Genomic DNA, 18839 nt, shown 5'->3' with positions numbered 1-18839 from the left:
GGCGCTGTGACCACACCTAATCACAGATCTTTATGAAGCTACAGCTAGTGACGATGTGCTTGTTAATCACTGTTACACTCATCCCTCTCTTGCAGCAGTGTATCTTCTAGTCAGGCCATAAAAGTGAGTATCACTGTTACACAATGTTTAACCATGACTAGTTACTTCAGTTATTTCTGCTCTCGTCCAAAACCTGAATTAGTTATCGTGGCAGAGATACACGAAACAGAGAAACACAGACGAGATACAAATCTTTGAACTCTGAAGCGTGTTAGAGCGTGGAATGTTTGTGGAACATCTCTTTCTATGAAAATAGCCCACGCATAGAGGTATAGCCTGAGGCTGTGCATGCCCCTCGGGGTATTTATTATTAAACTCAGGTTTGCCCCTGAAGTTCACCACCGCTGAGACTTTATCTTTTTAAACTAACGTTTGGCTCCAATACGTTCTCCTTGTTGTCACCGTCGGTTGAGTTATGAGCATTTTTTATAACTTTTAGAGATATAAACACTTCAAAGCTCAGTTTGCTCAAGGTGTGCTGGAGCCCCACCTCGTGTTGTAAGTGTGTGTGTGTGTGTGTGTGTGTGTGTGTGTGTGTGTGTGTGTGTGTGTGTGTGTGTGTGTGTGTGTGTGTGTGTGTGTGTGTGTGTGTGTGTGTGTGTGTGTGTGTGTGTGTGTGTGTGTGTGTGTGTGTGTGTGTGTGTGTGTGTGTGTGTGTGTGTGTGTGTGTACATATATGACAGGAAACTGTGTGATTTGACTAGTCCGTCTGCTCAGAAGGCCTCAGTGGCTGCTGGACTCTCTGTCATGATCAGAGTTCGACAGAATAACGGATCCTTTGAGTGGTGGAAGACCATGTGAGTCACATTACTGTCTCTGCTCCTCATGTCTGACTCCAAGAGGATTAAAGCTCCTCACTTTGTATTTTAATCATTCGCTCTGATAAGTTCATTAGACTTTAAGAGGCTTTAAGTCATCTTTCTCTGATTTATGAATACATTACCTCTGGTTGATAAACCTTAAAGATTGTTATTTCACTTTTTGTACTATTTTTACTTTGTTAAATTCTTTCTGTGAGGTTTCATCACAACTTGAACACATTTCCACTTCGTGTCTTTGTCCTTAAGTTTGAGTTTCCTTTAGGTGACACTAATCTCCTCGACTGTAGATGATCACTAACACTGCTGATGTTTACTTCCTCGTTACTGATTATAAACTAACTGCTGCTGTCGGTGCTAGAGACTCATTCAGAAGTAAAGCAAGTTTAATAAATGGGAATTAAACTTAATGTTCAGCCTGTCAACATCGATGTACAATAAACTTTCATTCCTCTCAGCATTCAGACATACTTGCTCTGTCTCTGAAGTACCTTCCAGGATATATATTGGATGTTTCAGGTACCAAATATTCAAGGAATGGAGTCCATATATAATATATAATATACCAATTTTACCTCTAGATCAGTTTTTAAGATATTCAACCAGTTAAAGGTCTTAACATATGCCAATGTAGGACTGTTGGTGGCTTATTTCAGATCTGTTTTAGCAGAATATTTTAAGACATTCAGCATTTTTTATCTTTCAAGGGAACAAATGTATATAGCATATAATTGGGGAAATGTGGGAGAGAAGGAGGTTAATGACGCGTAATAAATGGCCTTTAAGGACTTTGTGGTATATGGTTACCCTCTGTTACACCCAAGAAACACTTTTAAGGCCCCGAGTATTGATTAAATCATGACTGGGACATAAAATGTCAAATCTAAATGTATTGGATTCTTACTTTGGTTCTTTGTTTTCCCTCCAGCTCTGCTCACCATGCTAATAATCTTCCTCTTGCGGTGAGCTGCCTGGTGGACAGTCGGAGGCATCATGGCGGAGCTGCCTATCGCCCCGGGCGAGGTCTACATCGAGGTGGAGTACGACTACGAATACAAGGCCAAGGACCGCGACATCACCATCCACCAGGGGGAGTGCTACATGCTGGTCAAGAAGACCAACGAGGACTGGTGGCAGGTGAGGAAGGAGGAAGGGACTAAAGCGTTCTACGTACCTGCTCAGTACGTCCGCGAAGTGCGCAAAGCCCTCATGCCGCCTCCGAAACCTCTCCAGCATCCTCCCGCAGCCACTGGCAGCTCGCCTCCTCACAGTGGGGGTGGTGCACTCTGGGTAAAGCCCACAAGCCTGGATCTGGGACTCCACGGCCCGTCCACGGAGAACCTCCACAGACACGAGTCCAGCAATCGGCGCTCACCCTCCGCACAAACCGCCTCCTCGGGCCATTTCAGTCCGCCCAGTCAGCGCCGGGACAGCAGCCACCAGTACCCCCCCAGCAGTCCCACCGACCACGACCGAGCTCTGGCGGACGTCCTCTTCCACGCCGGAGCCCTCCAACCCCCTCAGAGAAGAAGGTCCGGCACTCTCCCCAACACCCGAGCTCGATCCCCAGACCTGGAGCGAGCCCCGCTGGACGTGGACAACGCCCACCACTCTGACTCTGCAGGGGAAGACAGACGCACCAACGACTCTGAGTCGGGAGACGAGCTGAGCAGCAGCTCCACTGAACATCCCCAGGTAAGAACGCAGTCAAAGAAGTGTTTGTGCAAGAACTGGGCCATATGGAAAATATCAAATATCACAATATCCATATTGTTGGGACCATTGGCGCGCTCACAAGATATTAACGCAATATTTCTGATAGATAATCATCAGTAATGGGGATACACATAGAAACAGTCTGGTATGTTCAGAAAATATCATCCTGTTACTGTGATGCAGCTTTTAAAACCAGGAAATATTTACGAGATCTAAGACGATATCTAGTCTCATATCACGATGTCTATATAATATTAATATATTTCCCAGCCCTAGTTTGTGGTGTTGAATGATTAAATACATGTGAAGCTCTGCATTCATTTTGGATCCAGGATGTCTGCTGGTTTAGTTTTAACACAACAAACATGAGAGGAAGTCGTCTATCAATGCCAACTTCAGACCATTGTTAATAATTGTAAACCGCTGTTTTATGATTGTACTGTACTTTAAACAAACAATGATGACGTTTTTAAAATGACGCCCCCTTTCACGCTGTGGTGTTTATTCCCAGTTTACCAGATGAGGTGTAATGAACCTGTACTAACGGTGATCGTTACCTTCGGCCTGTTCCTATTAGAGCTACAGATGTCTGTACAAGCGTTTGCTTCAGTTGTGTTGGTGTAAGACGCTGAACGTGGTTTTGTGCAGTTGGCTAAAAACTGTTTGACGTGTTTAGCTGTTCTGACCTCTTGACCTGTTGATCCGTCAGTCCGGGCCTAAAGCTACTGAGGTTCAGACGCGTGCAGCCTCAGTGAGACGAGGCAGCTGATTGGTTGTGAGCCCGGTCAGTCGGTGGTGTTTGTTCCTGAAATCGTTCGCTCAGTCTGCTGCTGAACAAAAGCCAGAGAGAGAGAATAGAAACTGGGTCTGTGTGGTGCTGCCACTGGGTGTAGACCTCCTCTTTCTGTGTGTAGAAAGGAGTGGATTGCACATTAATATAATAGTGCTTTTTACAGTTTGTGCAACATTGACCTGAATCATCAGGCACAGCTATTGCTTTGCAGAGCTAAGTGCCTTACTTGATTGTTGAGTTGGACAGATTTATAGCTGCTTTTGCACAAGTTTTTCAGAGTATTTTTTACTCCTTTTTCTGTTGTTCAACCTTGTTAGGCAGCCTGAACCCTGCCTGCTGTAGTCCACTATGAAAGAGGCAGTGTGCAGCTCATTCTTATCCATTATCCTTTTATTAAAGTGCTGTGACTGCAGTTTAACAATAATATATGAGATTAGGCAAAGTCACACCTTTCTCTAGCACCATTCATACAATTTACTAAACATTCCCACGCTGTTTTAGCATAAAATACACAATATTAGACCCACAAATTCTTGGAAAATGGACTTCTGGTCAAAGTATTAAGTAATAAACATATTGCATTGAGTCTTCCACAGTGCTGTCAAACTGAAAATGTAGGTTCACTTGTCATTGACTAAAGATATTTAGCTTAACTTCCAGTAAATGACTCTTGAGCCTCTCCTGTATGTGGTTAATTTGTCACAGTTTTGTTCCCACCAACACTCTCTGTACTCTCTGAAGGACTGATTTCAGAGCGATACATCACACAATGACGTAAACCGCTGACTCGGTATGAATTGTTGTTAAAGGTTACCAAAAAAAGTGAGTGTATACAAGTTCAAAGTGTGTATGTGAAAGCAGCTCAAGTTCACAATGGAGTTCCTTCCTTCCTTCCCTCGGCCGCTGGGTGCCATTTAAATGGCAGGAGAAGAAGGTCAAAGTAGTCCAGCTTGTTTTGGTAATCTAAAAACAACCCAGCTTTGTCCCAAAGTAAACACTTTGTCTTTTATTTATTTTCTCATTCTGTGAGTCATTTGATCGGCAAGTGCAAATATTACAACAAATACAAAAATCTCTTTTCTGTTTTTTCATCTTTCTCCGTCAGACACTTTTAGACACTGTTCTCTATCAATGTCATGGCAGTGTCATCAGTGCTAATGTCTTATGCTGTGTTGATTTACAGCTAGATTGCGGGTCTTTTACGTATAAATGAACGTCTGTTGCCACCAGGGAAAGCTCTTTGTGTATCTCAGTGTACCGGCGCCTGTGGAGTCGTAGTGTCTGTGGAAACATTCCTGCGCCGAGAACACCAGCAGAATGACGATTACTCTCAGAATGAAAGGTTTATTAACTCCACAACAACGCTGTTACATGAGCAGTACAGGAAGTATCGTCAACCAACCTATAGCTGCTTATTCAAGCTCTCTGATTGGCTACATGGTGATTGAAGGATGTTTGATCAGGTGTCCACATTGACCTGAAAAGCTCAGGTGAGTCATGAGTGGTGATGTGAAGGTGTCCCAGTTTCAGTGGTTTGCTTGTTTGTTTTTCCTCCGTCCTCGCAGCATGCTGCTGGTGACAACAGCTCAGTGAGTCACTTCCTAAAATATGCCAAACCCCACCCCTGTCCTCTCTGCTCCTATGTCTCTCCTTCACTGCAACGTGATATCTTCAAGGGAATAGGAAGTAAGAGGGATAAGCAAGAGAGAGATGACATTAAGGATGGGTATCGTTTATCGACACTAGTACTCTTATCAATGCTGCTTACCGGTTCTTTATCGATGCTCTTATGGGTTCTTTTTGATTAGAGATCTCTACTGAACATAAAACCAAAGCAGCGGTAGTGTAAATGCAGAAAGTAGAGCTGTGAGTCTTGTTCCTTATTGCCAGCTCATCCGGCTCCCTGTGATGAACCTCTTGCTTTCAGGGAGTAATGAGCGTGACGGTCTGGAGAGCAGCTTTGCCAGGCTCTTATCTCTCTCTATCTCTATCTCTATCTCTATCTCTATCTCTATTTCTATCTATTATATTATATGCCACACTGTTCCTGACATCGGGGCCCACTTTGTCACTACTTTAGTGGCTCTAGTCATCTATCATCATCTATCCTCTGTCATCATCCAGGTGTTATTCTTTGGCACTTTTCTTTTCTTTCCGGCGGTTAGATTGTGGGGGATGTGATTACATCATCCATTTTTCAGCATCGCAGACAGCTGAGTTCGAGAATGTTAAATGTCCTGTTTTGTTGCCAACATATTACCAATGTGCCAAAATGCATTCATCCAAATATTTCAGACACTGCTGATTTGATTTTGATGATATCTGATTAAGCAGACAGACTTTTATTGAGTTATTTTCACTGCATTTATTTCACCTCAAACTAGCCCGGGTTGCACTAAAATTTTAAATTGTGAACTTTCAGGTCAGTGAGGATTATCTCACTGGGGCAAAGTAGGCTTCAATCCGTGTGAATCTTTTACATTGAGTTGGAACTAGCATGTTATCAGCTAGCTCGCCATTGGCTCGCTAGCTTCAGTAGTTGACCAGCTCGTCTTGTGAGTAGGCCGTATTTCAGAAAGACACGTGGAGGAACTTTAGGTTTCTTGTGTTTCTTTTTACTTTACTTACTTTGACGCGACGGCAACCTTTTCAGGAGAGATAATTGAAAGTTTTATTGCAAAGTAGCTTCAGGAAGTGTCGAGTTGGGGTCTTTATTGGATGCTAGAAGTTGGTTTAAATTTGCATTTAGGCATTTCTAGCAGATCAGTATTCAAGGGCATTTCATTCCTTTTTTGGGGGGGGTACCACTCCTTGCATCCAAAGCAGAGGGCTCATAGTTTAGCTATAAAGTAATAAAAGAAACTGTAGAGGCGTGTTTGCGCAATCACAACATTATTATTGAGTTTCTTCTGAGCCCAACAGCCATTGATCCTCAGTTAGAAGATGTTGGCGTTACCAGCTGAGAGATCACTCGATGCTTTCGTGCGTACATCTCGTCTTGAAGCCGCCGGCCGCGATGGATTGGACGTCGCATCCGGCGAAGCAGACGCTTCCCTCCAGCCGATGAATATAAAGGCTGTCAAGGTCTCAGTGTGTTTTAATTTGCTGCTTCACTGCACCGCCTCATCCGCTCTGCTTTTTTCATCTCTCCTCTTCCTCCAGGATCAAAGCAATCCAACAGCACAACCCTGAACATGCTAAATACACTGTGCTCTGTATGTAGGAAGCTCGCATGTTTAGTTTTGGACTTTCTTTTCCTCCTGTCACGTGATAACACGTCTTCATGTTTGGTGTTCTAGCTGTTAAAGTGGATGAGGAGACATTTAAGATATCTGGAGCTATTAAATAATGACAGCTGGAGTAATTAACTCTGTAAGTGGGTAATAATGACAAGCCTCATATTCTGTGTCGTGTTACAGACTTAATTGTCTTCATGAAAGATGTTATGATTCCTTATTTGTCATGAACGCCCACTTGACTGACTTTAACAGCAGTGGGTTATTGTTAAATGTTCATGCATGAACAAAACTTGACAATATAAGTTTGGCTTTACAAGATTAAATGACAAAACAGGTGATGCACCAGAATACATTTAACCTTTCAGGATTAACAAAAACGTTGAGCTTTTGGTACCTTGACTGTCCATATTAGTGTCCTAGATGAGCCCTAGTTTACCCACAACTCCCTTCATTATTAACCTTAGACTGTAATGTTGCAGCCTCTGCAAGTTAACTTGAACCTCTGCCTGTCGGGTTAAAGTCTTTAATTTAGAAACTCGTGTTAAAGCCCTCAAAAAGTCTGCCATCCAAAAATGGGGATCATTTGGCGTCACTGTTTTTTGTGAGGAAGCACTTCCTAATTTCTTTGATCACCTGGTGTTTGGCAGGAAGTTCAAGTTGGCAACTTTTTACGCTGTCACACCTTTTGTGTGCGTTAGTGTACGTCCATAGCGCATACAATAAGTCATCTATTAGTTTAGTCAATCATTACACACACACACACACACACAGTCTGAGGGATCTGTTAACGGAAGCCCGCCGACCATCTGCACTTCTGTTTCTTCCTTATTAAAAAAGGCTTATTATAGGACATGTTGTCGGAGAGAATCTGAGCTCACTGCAGGTTATTTAGATAATAAATCATCCTCTCTTTCAGGGGGGCCCCACATGTTTTCATGCTGAGGCCCCCCAGATGGAAACAATACAAACAATTGGCCACAATTAGGAAAGAATCTGTTTGGTTACAGATAAAGCTTGCACTTTAGCCTCGTAGTCGCCAACTGAAAAGCTTCCGTGCTGCAACTAAATACCTCTGATGCTCGCTGTTGACAGAAGGGGAGCAACTTAAACAAGCAATCCACACTTTCTCCCCACAAGTCGTGTGTTTGTATTCGTTCTTTTCTCGTCTTATCTCGCTCCGGCATGTTTCCTGACAGATTGTTTGTGGATTACAACCAGCGACCTTCTGTCACAAAGCCACTTCTCTCACATCTGGGTCACCGTTGAGCCGACCAGATGACCGACGACATGCTGCACAGAGTTTTTCTTGATGAATAGATTATTGTTTGGTTCATGACGTGTCAGAAAAGAGTGGAAAATGTTTCCCAGAGCCTATAGGGTGACATCTTCAATCGTCATGTTGTTGGTGGAAGGACAGGCCAAAGAAAGCACATTTGTTATTTTAGAGGGAAAAGTAGATTTGCAGTAGATTGATCCGTTTCATCAGCTCTAATATTTGGGCTGTCTTTAATACATTAGTGTGGATAAATTATTAAATACATTTGAGCCTCAAGAGGACTTCACAGATGTCTCCTTTCAGGAACATCACCACGAGCAAACAGCCGTTACTTTGGGAATAAGATGGAACGTCTCAGTGGAGTGTTGAGAATGTTTTGTGTGCTCATTACCAACGTTGTGAAGCAGCCCAGAGGAGTTTATAGCTATGTTCTACAACACACACACACACACACACACACACACACACACACACACACACACACACACACACACACACACAGCTTCAGGCGGGCTGGCAGCTGACCTGCTCCTTTGCAGTGTGTTTGGTGCTTGTGTAACAGAACAGTGATGAGGCCAGGTTTAAAAACCTGACTGTATATCTCTCTCTGTATCTCTTTCTGTCTCACTCTCGCTGACAATCTCTCTCTCTCTCTTTCTCTCTCTTTATTTTCTTGAAATTCAGTTGAGAAACTATTTATGGATCAAATTAAAGGGTGTTTATTTATCTGTTTTTGGCTAATCCAGGGAGATGAAACACCTGCATAACTACAGTGATTACCTCATCATGCTGTAAATCTGATATTACCTTTAAGCCATTCTGTTGTGTGAGATAGTTTGCTATAAATTATGTAGTAAGATCTCTTAACAACGACATTACTGTCTCCTGGCAGCCCTTGTACATGATGTATTGTAACATCCAAACAACATCACAGATTTATACCGTCTAGGCATCAACAGATACAACACCGATTGTGATACAGAGAACCAATCCAACATCAGTGCTCTTTGTTTTACAAAAACTCTGCATACCTCATTATGTGGAAGTAATATCATTTGTATGAACGATATCATGCTGTCAGATTGTCACAATATGACAGCTGTTTGATATACATGAAGAACCCAGAAGTTTGACTTGTGAACAGGATTGTGGGAGTTTCATCCTTCACACTAAAGCAGGACGAAAGACTTTTTATCAGATTAAGGAGATCCAGAACTGAAGGCTCTGCTTGTAGATATTGATTTGTGCCACATTATAATAGATCCATACCTTCCAGAGGTTCAGGACTGATGATGAACCACAACTGTCAGAAGTATAATACATATCCTGCGTAGTGATGATAGAGGATCATCCAGTGTAGAGCGTGAGTCTGTCATGTATGACTTCTTTGATTAGAGAAACAGAAGAGATGTGTGTGTGTGTGTGTGTGTGGGCAGTGTTCCTCACTTTATAGAGCTTTTCTTAATCCCTTTGGGAGCTTCAATTGGATATCTGTGTGTGTGTGTGATTTCAGCTGGGGCATTGTGTGTGGTGGCATGGTGGAGCAGATCATGTATCGAGCATCACTGAGCCCCCTCTCTCTCGCTCTCTCTCTCTGTCTCTCGCTCTGTTTATGTAAGAACCTGTGAGTGAATAAGAGTCAGTGTGTGTGTGTGTGTGTCGGACCTCAGAGTGACATTATCTGGCTTGCCACAGTGACATGTCCGTCAGAGAGAGAGTTTGCGAGTAGTCGGAGGCTGCTGTGTTTTGTCTGCGTCGTCAGTGTCCTCGTCAGTGTCCTCGTCAGCACCGCTGCAGAGGCGACTCAGCCACAGGACAGGACAGTATGTACCCAGATGAGAATGAGACGGTAAGACGCCTTCTTTATCCCTGTACGTGTACTGCTCAAGAATACTGAAACGGTCAACTTCAGATGCCTACATCTCGATATGCTACGTGCACATTTTTTGCCAAGTCGGCACATCCCTCTGAATATTGAATTCTATCAGAGTAACGCGCTGCACAGTGACTAACGCTCATCATAGAGCTTTCAGGGTTTGTCGGATTCACACGAGCCAGCTGGCATTTTTCAGCATTTACTGTGTTCGTCTCACTCTTGAGAGAATCATCTATAAATGAAGTGCTGCTGGTTTTCACATTTCTACTGTCATGCTACTGCGCTCATGTTTTGATCCCTAAAGTTATACACACGCTCTGGATTATGTGACTTTTTCATTCTCAGCTTTGTGTTTCTGTCATCTCTTCCATTGATGTTCACAACATTGTGTTTATTCCCCTTCTGATCAATAACACTGATTATTTGAGCCACAGCTGCTCTCATAGCCAGAAGGGAGCAGATGAGGAGGGCCGTCGTACTCTCTGAGACGTTTGAACTGATGATGACATGCAACAGGATAGCTAAGAGGATGCTAAGCACTTGCCATGCTTCATTACATAAGCGCCAGCTACGTAACATTTGTTTGGACAGCTGGCTGCTGTGACGAGCTCGGGGCAGCGGCGATGACGATGATGATGGGTGAGAGGAAGAGGAGGAGGCAGACGGGACAGAATATTCGGTGGTGTTTATTAGGATATTGTGGCATGGGTTAGAAAGACTGATATTTGACATATCGAGTGCACCGAACAGAATATATTTCACAGAACAGTGCTTTGCCTTTTCAGAATCATTGTTAACTGAATGTAAACTTTACTCTGTAGTGTCTTAACATGTGACTTTACTTGAGGCATCGATCCATAAAGTGCTCAATTTAAAGGTAAAGGTCCTTATTTTTAAACACCTTTTGTAGATTTTGTTTGTAATCTTGCATGACGTTGTATTCAAACGGACATAAACCGTTTTTTATAAAACAAGGAAAGCATATATTGCCTCTTATAAGATTATGTTTTTCTGTAAACATGACCCTGTTTTTAATATGTGAAGATGAAGATATAGCTTGTGTCTTCTTCTCAAACGCCGTGTGTGTCTGAGCAGCCTCTAAATGACAGAGGGCAGTTTGCAGCGTATAATCCCTCGGTCCAATACAAATAAAGGTTTGCTCGTGTGTACTCTGCTCTGGCCGATGACAGCGTGCGCTATCATTTCTCACTTTCAAAGCACCGTCTTTGTGTGCACTTTGCCCGCCGGTGAAGTTCACCGTCACAGATTATTAACTTGGCCACGTGGTCACAAGATGTCTTATGTTTAGCCGAGTTCAGGTGTGAATATAATGCATTATAGAAGAAGAAACATGGCGATAAGAAGGGAAGAATCACAAGAACTTGCAGCCGTCTCAGATTGTATTCTGGGAAAGTCCAGGAACTTCAAAGTTTCCAAAACACATATGAAACTGGCCCATTACTGGTTCAGACTGTGCCAGAGCTTCAGGTCCTCAAAGAAAAGACTCAGCCGTTTAAATGCTAAAGCTGAAACTAAAGGTTCTCGTGCGTTCGCTGTTGTTGCTACAAGATTCAGCAAATTCCCTCTGGAAATGAACAATATTCAGTTTAGATTTGATTTGAGTAGTCTGTAAGTGTATAGTTAATTATTGTCATTTTTAAAGCCAAAATACCAGAACTGTTGTGGTTCCATCTTGTCTGTTTTATTTTGTAAAGTCACACTTGTTGACATATTGTAGGCTGATGATTAGGATGGAGATAAACATCAGTTCACACCTGTTTGTTTGTTATTGGAGGAAAATAAATGGCGTCCGTTGTTTTGCCATGGAAAATAGAAATGTATTCTTCACAGACACAATACATTTACATGCATTGTAGTGTCTATAAGGCTTCGTGCTGCCTCAAAGTAACTTCTGCTGTTATTTATTTTCGATGTACCTCCACGACCTGCAGGAAGTTAACAGAGTAAAGATGATTTCAAGGGTGTGTCATGTACCCGCAGATACATGACGCACCCGCAGATAGACCTCGGCAGCACCCAGCTAAACGCAACTGGCGTCGCCATCTTTCTTTTTAGGATCGGTCGCTGTTCATATGCTTTAAAAGAAAAACAACGTACAGAAAGGCTTGTTGGGTAGTCGGGCAGCACCTCCTTTCTCCTCAGAGCTGAATGTGTGTTTCTTATGAATGTCTCTAGTTACAGGTCTCAGATCAGCGGGTAACGGATTCAAGAAAACCTTTCAACGTACATGTTGCTCAATAATATCGCCCGGGCTGGTTCTTAGAGTGTAGATGAGGAAACCAGTGTGTATGTGGTAATGTGAACTGGTTGAGGATCAATGACGGGATGATCTCAGCTTGAGCTTTGTTCTACTTCTGCTGTGTGTGAGATGTACTGTGTGGGCTTGTAAAGGCTTCTCTCTCTGTTTTTATTGTTGTGAATGTATGATATACATCATGACATATTTTATGTCTACAGTCCTGCTCACTGAGTGGAGCTCGGCGTTAACACTCATGTTTAGTAATGTGAAAGTGACACGCCTCTAGTGGAAGTACAACATACACGATACAACGCATTTCTCAAAGAAATGTCTCATTATTTATGTTTTTAGAGACATCTTTTAGACAAAAACAACAAAACAGTGTATCGTTTCTACAAGCACACGATTCTCCATGTCAACAAGAAAGCGCAGCGTTGTAACGTCTTTGTGGTCCTCTGTAAATCTAGAGTTTCACACTAAAAGTTAGTTCTTCCATCTTTGTTAATTGACAGAGAGAATAAAGGAAGTGTGAGGAATGAGCTGCAGACATGTCTAAGCATTGGATGACGAGTTCAGGCTGTCGGGGACTGTTTGGATAACGGTTCCCACTAAACTAGAGATTCTTAGATGTGGGAACCGGGTTGCCGGTAAAAGATCCTCACAAAACTTACACAATAATCTGCTTCACTGTAGATAACATTCATATTTAGATGTCTCTATACTAAACCTAAATGAAACAAGTTCGTCATAAACTCACTCTACTGGTTGAAACAAACTGGTCTCGTCTGAGGCTTTTCTCTGTTTCTTCATACCTCACGGCCTCCTTATTTGGAGTTCAATCATAAACTATCTCCGACATGTTTAGGCCGGTAGTAGAAGCGTTTGCTGAGATCTTCGCTCCTCGGCGTAGCTTCCAGCGTGGCGTAGTAGCCGATTGGTTGAACCTTTGACTACGAGTTCAAACAGAGCTCTCCGGCTTTTGTGTTTATTTGTGTTATTGTCGTGAAACAGCTGTGCAGCCACGAAGGTCTGCCTCTGTGTGAAACTCAGTGTCTGAAACGCTGCGATTTTGAATTGTTCTGATTCAACAAAGATTACAGCATCAGTCGACGGACCTGCAGAGTCATGCTGGGAAATTAGCTGCACCCTGTCAGCTCTGCTTGGTCTCCTGCAGGATAAAAGCTCCTTAACTTCCTGTTTGGACTGTTCCCCTGGGATAATTCCATTTCACATTAGATTAGTAGATTATTCTAGGAGCCTGCTGGTTCCTCTTCTTTCCTCCTCCTGCCTCATTTAAAACACCTAATGTTAACATTCCACATTACATGTGTGATGTTGTGCTTCGTGCAGTTAGCAGAAAGCGATCCCCCTTTGTCTGGTGGAACTGGTTTGACTTGAGCAGGTTTTTGTACCTCGGTCAGGTTTTCTGTCTGAGAAGCCAGAGACATGATGCTCACTTTTGTTCATTAGCATTCAAGACCAGAAGTACAGGTTCAGCTCCAGTGAACGGCTGATATCCTGTATAGAGAAACGTTTTTTTTTTTCTCCTATGACAGTTGGATTTCAGTCTGCCTTCTGTTCACTGTGTTCACTGTGTTCACTGTGTTCTGGTAACTTGTAATTATTTAAGTGCAAGCTGAATCTGATCCGTCTCCTTGCTGCTGTGCGTCTCACTGTAATAGAGTAAATGTATCAGTGACGTGTTGAGGATGAGCCTTTAAATCTTACAAATATGGAAACATCTGCAGCTGTGGCTTTGTGTTTTATCAGCGTTTGTGGTTCATCCTGACTCAGAGCATGTGGCTTCTTTTATTTGCCCCCCCCCCCCACAGTAAAGAAGGAAAAACTCCCAAAATCAACTTTCAAACACAAAAACTGACATCAAGAGACTATCGGCTTACAATTTGAGTCTGTAGTTTTGGCCACCATATACCTAGCCGTATAAAATTATATTTGCTGAAATTCTGCTGTTTGACGTCGCTTTGTTGTTCCCCTTCAGCCTTGTTCTTCTTCTTCACTTATCTGATTGTTTTTGCTATTTGTCTCACTGGACGCTTGTTGTGGAGAGCACTGGATCTCTGTCACAGTTCAACTTCAGCGAGTGTCACCAAATGTTAACATCTGTGGTTCCAGAGATGAATGAACCTCTGCTGGAGCTGCATCACCCACATCTGGATTGATTCACAGACTTTGGTAGTTTTGAGTCTCCTTCACTAATGCCATATTTGTTACTGCTCCATCACTTACACCTGAGAGCTCCCGAGGGCTTCGTGGGCAGATTCTCCCCGTTTCTGGTTCAGGTTGGAACACGTCTGTCTGGTGCAGTGTTTCCTCGGAGCTCCCTGTTGAATTGTTGTCACTGCTGCATCATTTCCCTGCTATCTGTCTGCTTCCCTGCGTGCCTATCACAGCGACCTTGCATGTGTAGTGAAAAGCCCGTTGATGGAAAACTGCCAGAAGTCATTTTGAAGACGAGCAGCTGACGACGCATGAATTCTCCCGCTTTTTGTACCTCGTCGTCCCTGTGCTCCTCAGATTTGTGCTTTCTTTTAGTGTTTGTCACAATAGCTGCTCAGAACTACCTCCTACAGATGGGACAAGGTGCTTGACCACCATGACGGGCTTCTTATTCTCATGCCAACCTCCGTATCCTGCAAATGATCTTGTCTGAATATGAACTATTGAAAGGTTTACGGACTCTCTGCAGAGTTTTTAGATATCTACCCCATCGAGTTACCAGCTTAGAGGCAAGATTTATAAAACCATGCATGCTGCATAATGTTGCATTTGGAATATGTCGTATAGCTTTTTGATAACAAACCAACATAAAGAAATGTTATGTTTATATTGAGTATTACTCACCCAAACACCTTGAGGTTTAACGAGCACGTTGAATGCTTTTCCTTCCCCATAAAACATGTTTTAAGTATTTTAAATCCAGCTTTGTTTAAATCATGTCTTTGTTTTTTGCTGAGGCATTGCTCAGTTATTTGGCGCCTTGCAGCAGCATTTACATTATTGCTGTTCTATGCATTACGGACTGAGACATTACCTCATCACCACAGGTATGATAAATATATAAGGTGGTTATAGTGGGACATGAGGTAGCTGATGGTTTAATAGTGTTTTAGGGTGGATGACCCCCTTAAATATCAAACTTTAGAGCCGGTTAAATAGTACTTAAATCCTCATCTGACGTGATAAAACTGAGTCTTATAGCAGGACTGTGCGTGTCAGTTTTGCACACTAGCTTCTCAACCTGAGCCCATGAAGTGTTTTTAAAAGGAGGAGTCGTGACATGCTACAGGCAGGATGAAGGATCATCCTTAGCCGGGGGGATCAGTCTTCCTCATACCTGCCCTCTTTACTCTCCTCCTCCTCCTCCTCCTCCATAAAGAGGTGTGCTGTCGAGGCATGTGGACACGTGGCCTCCTCTCTGGATCTGGAGGAGGTGAAACATTCTCTCTCTCTCTCTCTCTCTCTTCACCACATTCTTCAAGGTGTGCAGAGACGAGTCGATACTTGATTCCCAGGTGAACAAAAAGAGCTGTGAAAGATTTTGAGGAAAAGATGCACAAAAAAAGGAAGAAAGTGAACAATGGGGGGGAATAAAAAGGCACAGAAGTATCTGCCTGCTGTGGTTCCTCCAGCTCTCTGGTTACCTACAGGGACGGAAAGAGATGCAGATTTTCTCCACATTAAAACAACAATGACACTAAATAGTTTTCATTATGTCTAGTGTTCCTCAGTTGGAGGGCTCTTCTGTATCTTTGCACTGATTGTCTCTCGTCGTATGTTATTTCCTCCTCATTACTCACCGACAATTACTTTGCACCGTTGTTGACATTGTGTTAAGACTATAAGACTAGTGGGAATATTTGGGCACATTGTCAAGCTTAATTACACTCCCAGCCTTTTCTAATTGCTCTGTCATTTTGTCGTTTGCATGCTGCTGCTCACCTTCCCCGCGTCGCAATTATTGTCCTCTTCACTCGCTGTGTAACAGTTTGTTTAACTGGCGGTCTGAAACTGAAAACGGCTTGTCGTCTTCTCCTGCTGTGTGTTTATAAATCTGTTGAACAGCAGAAAGATCACTGTGACCTCACAAAACACCAAGAATTCATCTGCTAATTTAGACCATTTCACACGAATGTCTAACAGGATGGCATGATGAAGTGATGGTATTTCAGACAGACATGGTGCTGAACTGCTACTTGACGGGCTGGTGGAGGCAAACAACTGTGAATCTAGTTTTAATCATGTTTTAATGGATTCAAACCAAGTCTGTGAGTGAGAAACAAGAAGCGTTTAACCCAGAAGGCCATCAGCGTTGGTGCTATTCAGACACATAATCATCTCGCAGTGGTCCCTTGATTTTCTGGGTTCTGCTGTGTTTGGTGCCGTCAGTAAAAAAGGCCTCTTGTGTCATTTCTCAGGCGTGACTCACTGTTTTCCATCGCCCACTCATGTACGACGTCCACTGCTACGTCTACGCGTGACGTTATCTTTCCATTATTTGTACCACCATATAAAGCTTGTGTCGGGTCACATTCTGTGTCATGGTGTCGGGGCTTTGACTGTCTATCACACACTTCTATTCACAGAATAATAGAAGAAAAAGTAAAAGGCTGAAGGTATGAAGAGCTCAGGTGAGACTGGAAGATTGCTGCTGCTTCACTTAGCAGAATGGATGTTGTTTGTAGAGTTTTGATTGGATGTTTGTCACTATTTTGTATGTACAGCCCCTTTCTACAGTATACATTATTACATAATAGCTCAGCATTTAAATAACCTGTATAACCCACAGTATGTGTGAATAATAGGGGAGTGAGGTCTTGTTACTATTTGAAGAAGACCAGTCCCAGAAACAGTGTTGATACATTTGGGTTTAAACACTTACCTCCTGTTATCGTGGTCGGTTTCACTGATCTGAGCTCAGTGTACTGGATGTGTTGAGTCACTGTCTGCTGGGTTCATGAGCATATAGCCTCATTCAATGTCCATGAATGGACACCCGGCACAGTCGACCCGACGGCCTTTAAAGGACCCGCGTCTGTGTTTGAAGGAATAATACTCAGTTCTGTTCTTAACCCATTCAGTGTCGTCCAGCTGCTCCACACTGAAGCTGTGTGTGTGGTAGTGACATCTGACGGGAAGAGAAGGGTTCAGCTCAATACTCGGTACACTGTTCGGTGGTTTGTCACAGTCGGTGGTGAGTTGTTTCCTGTTGAATGGAAGGATTGCTCTCAGTACATTTGATTATTTTTGTTCTGGACATTAATCTGATTCATTCATTTCAGTGTGCAGTTTGATGAACTCAGCAAGGATGCCATTGACATACATTGGTGTTTATAGACTTTAAACAGTTTTGGTAGAAGAAGACTCAACTAGATGAAGTAATCAAAAGACCTCAAGTGATGGAAAACGTGATAAAAATATTTTATTTGTTTTTTTTTCTTGTATCGGTTTGAGGAAGGTTCTCCTCGCTGCACACAGATCTGATGTTTTCAGGTCGTTATCTCTTTGAGTGACAACTAATTAACATGATACACATACTTCACTTTGTAACACATAGATTGCACCAATGTCACTAGAATTAAGATGTTGGAATCACAAATGAATTGAATATGTCCGTATAAAATCAGCTGAATATTATCTGACTGTTACTTGAGATGAACAGTGTGCTGTATGGAAGAGAAACGCTACGGTTCTAGTTTTAACAATATAAATCAGGCTGTTGTCAGCAGACTCCAGGCTGTTTGTTCCAGCTCGTGTTCCCGAATGTGCTGCTGGATGGGAAGTGGACTACGTGTGTGTGTGTGCCCTGTCTGCCACAGAGGGATTACAACACACACACACACACACACACACGCACACACACATATATGCAGCCATCTGCCTCACCACTTTCAAATCAAGTCACAGGTTTGGTTCATCAAATTAGGCCCACAAGGGTTAAACGATGTCTGACAGGAAGTGAATGCGTTCGGCTTAAAGCTCAGATGTGAGCTTCAGACTGCAGAGCTTCATAGTTCAGTGGGTGATGTACTGAGATCCAGAGAAGATCTCTCTCTCCCTCCCTCCCTCCCTCACCGTCTCCTCTGCCCTTTAACCCACATTATTCCATCTCCTCTTCATTGGGAAATGTTTGGCATGATGTGGTGTTCTGATGAAATTCACTGCTGCTGACGATGAGGAGTCTTCAGGAGGATGTTGCTACTGATTCAAGGCATTAACGGAGTAGCAGGAGTTCATATCTTCATGCTCCTCAGCTCAGGAGCTGGATTGAGATACGAGGCGTCAGGATGTGAACCTCCATCAGCAGTGATTCAGATACCGTCTGAAAGCCTGTTGTGATGTTGTACTCTAGTTCTGAAAGATGGAACCCAAACAACAGCAGATCGGCTCATCTCAGCCGAGTCTCGAAAAAACCTTACCTTTCTAATTTAGATTATTCTGTTGTTTTAACTTGCACAGAAGGACTTTGATCTCTCATTTTGGGCCTTTTGAGAACTTTTTCTTTCATCAATTTCATTTTTGAAGATGCACTTTCTACCTAGCAACAGAGCTCAATGTTAGATAGAAACATTGAATCCTCCACTGAGCTCGGATTGGAGCGTAAAAGCTACACACAGCACGCCTCTTTTCTAAGTCACATCCGTCTCATTGCATTATGTGTCCTGAGCAGTGATCACACCTGTCCCAATGCTACCCTCTTATATAATCTCTCACACACACACACACACACACACACACACACACACACACGCCGGCTGTCCTCAGTGGACCCCCCGCACTAGA

At 43.0% G+C, this 18839-nt stretch overlaps 1 protein-coding gene across 1 annotated transcript in view; it reads left to right on the top strand.

Annotated features, from left to right (window-relative positions):
- Window positions 1–18839, top strand: part of LOC142956746 (rho GTPase-activating protein 12-like) — a 42506-nt gene that overhangs the window by 3515 nt on the left and 20152 nt on the right. The window contains exon 2 of the mRNA XM_076098481.1: window positions 1807–2573. Within this exon, the coding sequence (XP_075954596.1) occupies window positions 1872–2573 (702 nt within the window). The 5' untranslated portion in view covers window positions 1807–1871. The remainder of the gene's footprint in view (window positions 1–1806; window positions 2574–18839) is intronic.

The sequence above is a fragment of the Anarhichas minor genome, unplaced genomic scaffold (genome assembly GCF_050575085.1).
Source record: "Anarhichas minor isolate MPS153535 unplaced genomic scaffold, ASM5057508v1 ptg000024l, whole genome shotgun sequence".
NCBI classification, from domain to species: Eukaryota; Metazoa; Chordata; class Actinopteri; order Perciformes; family Anarhichadidae; genus Anarhichas; species Anarhichas minor.
This window is presented reverse-complemented; position numbering and strand designations above follow the sequence as displayed.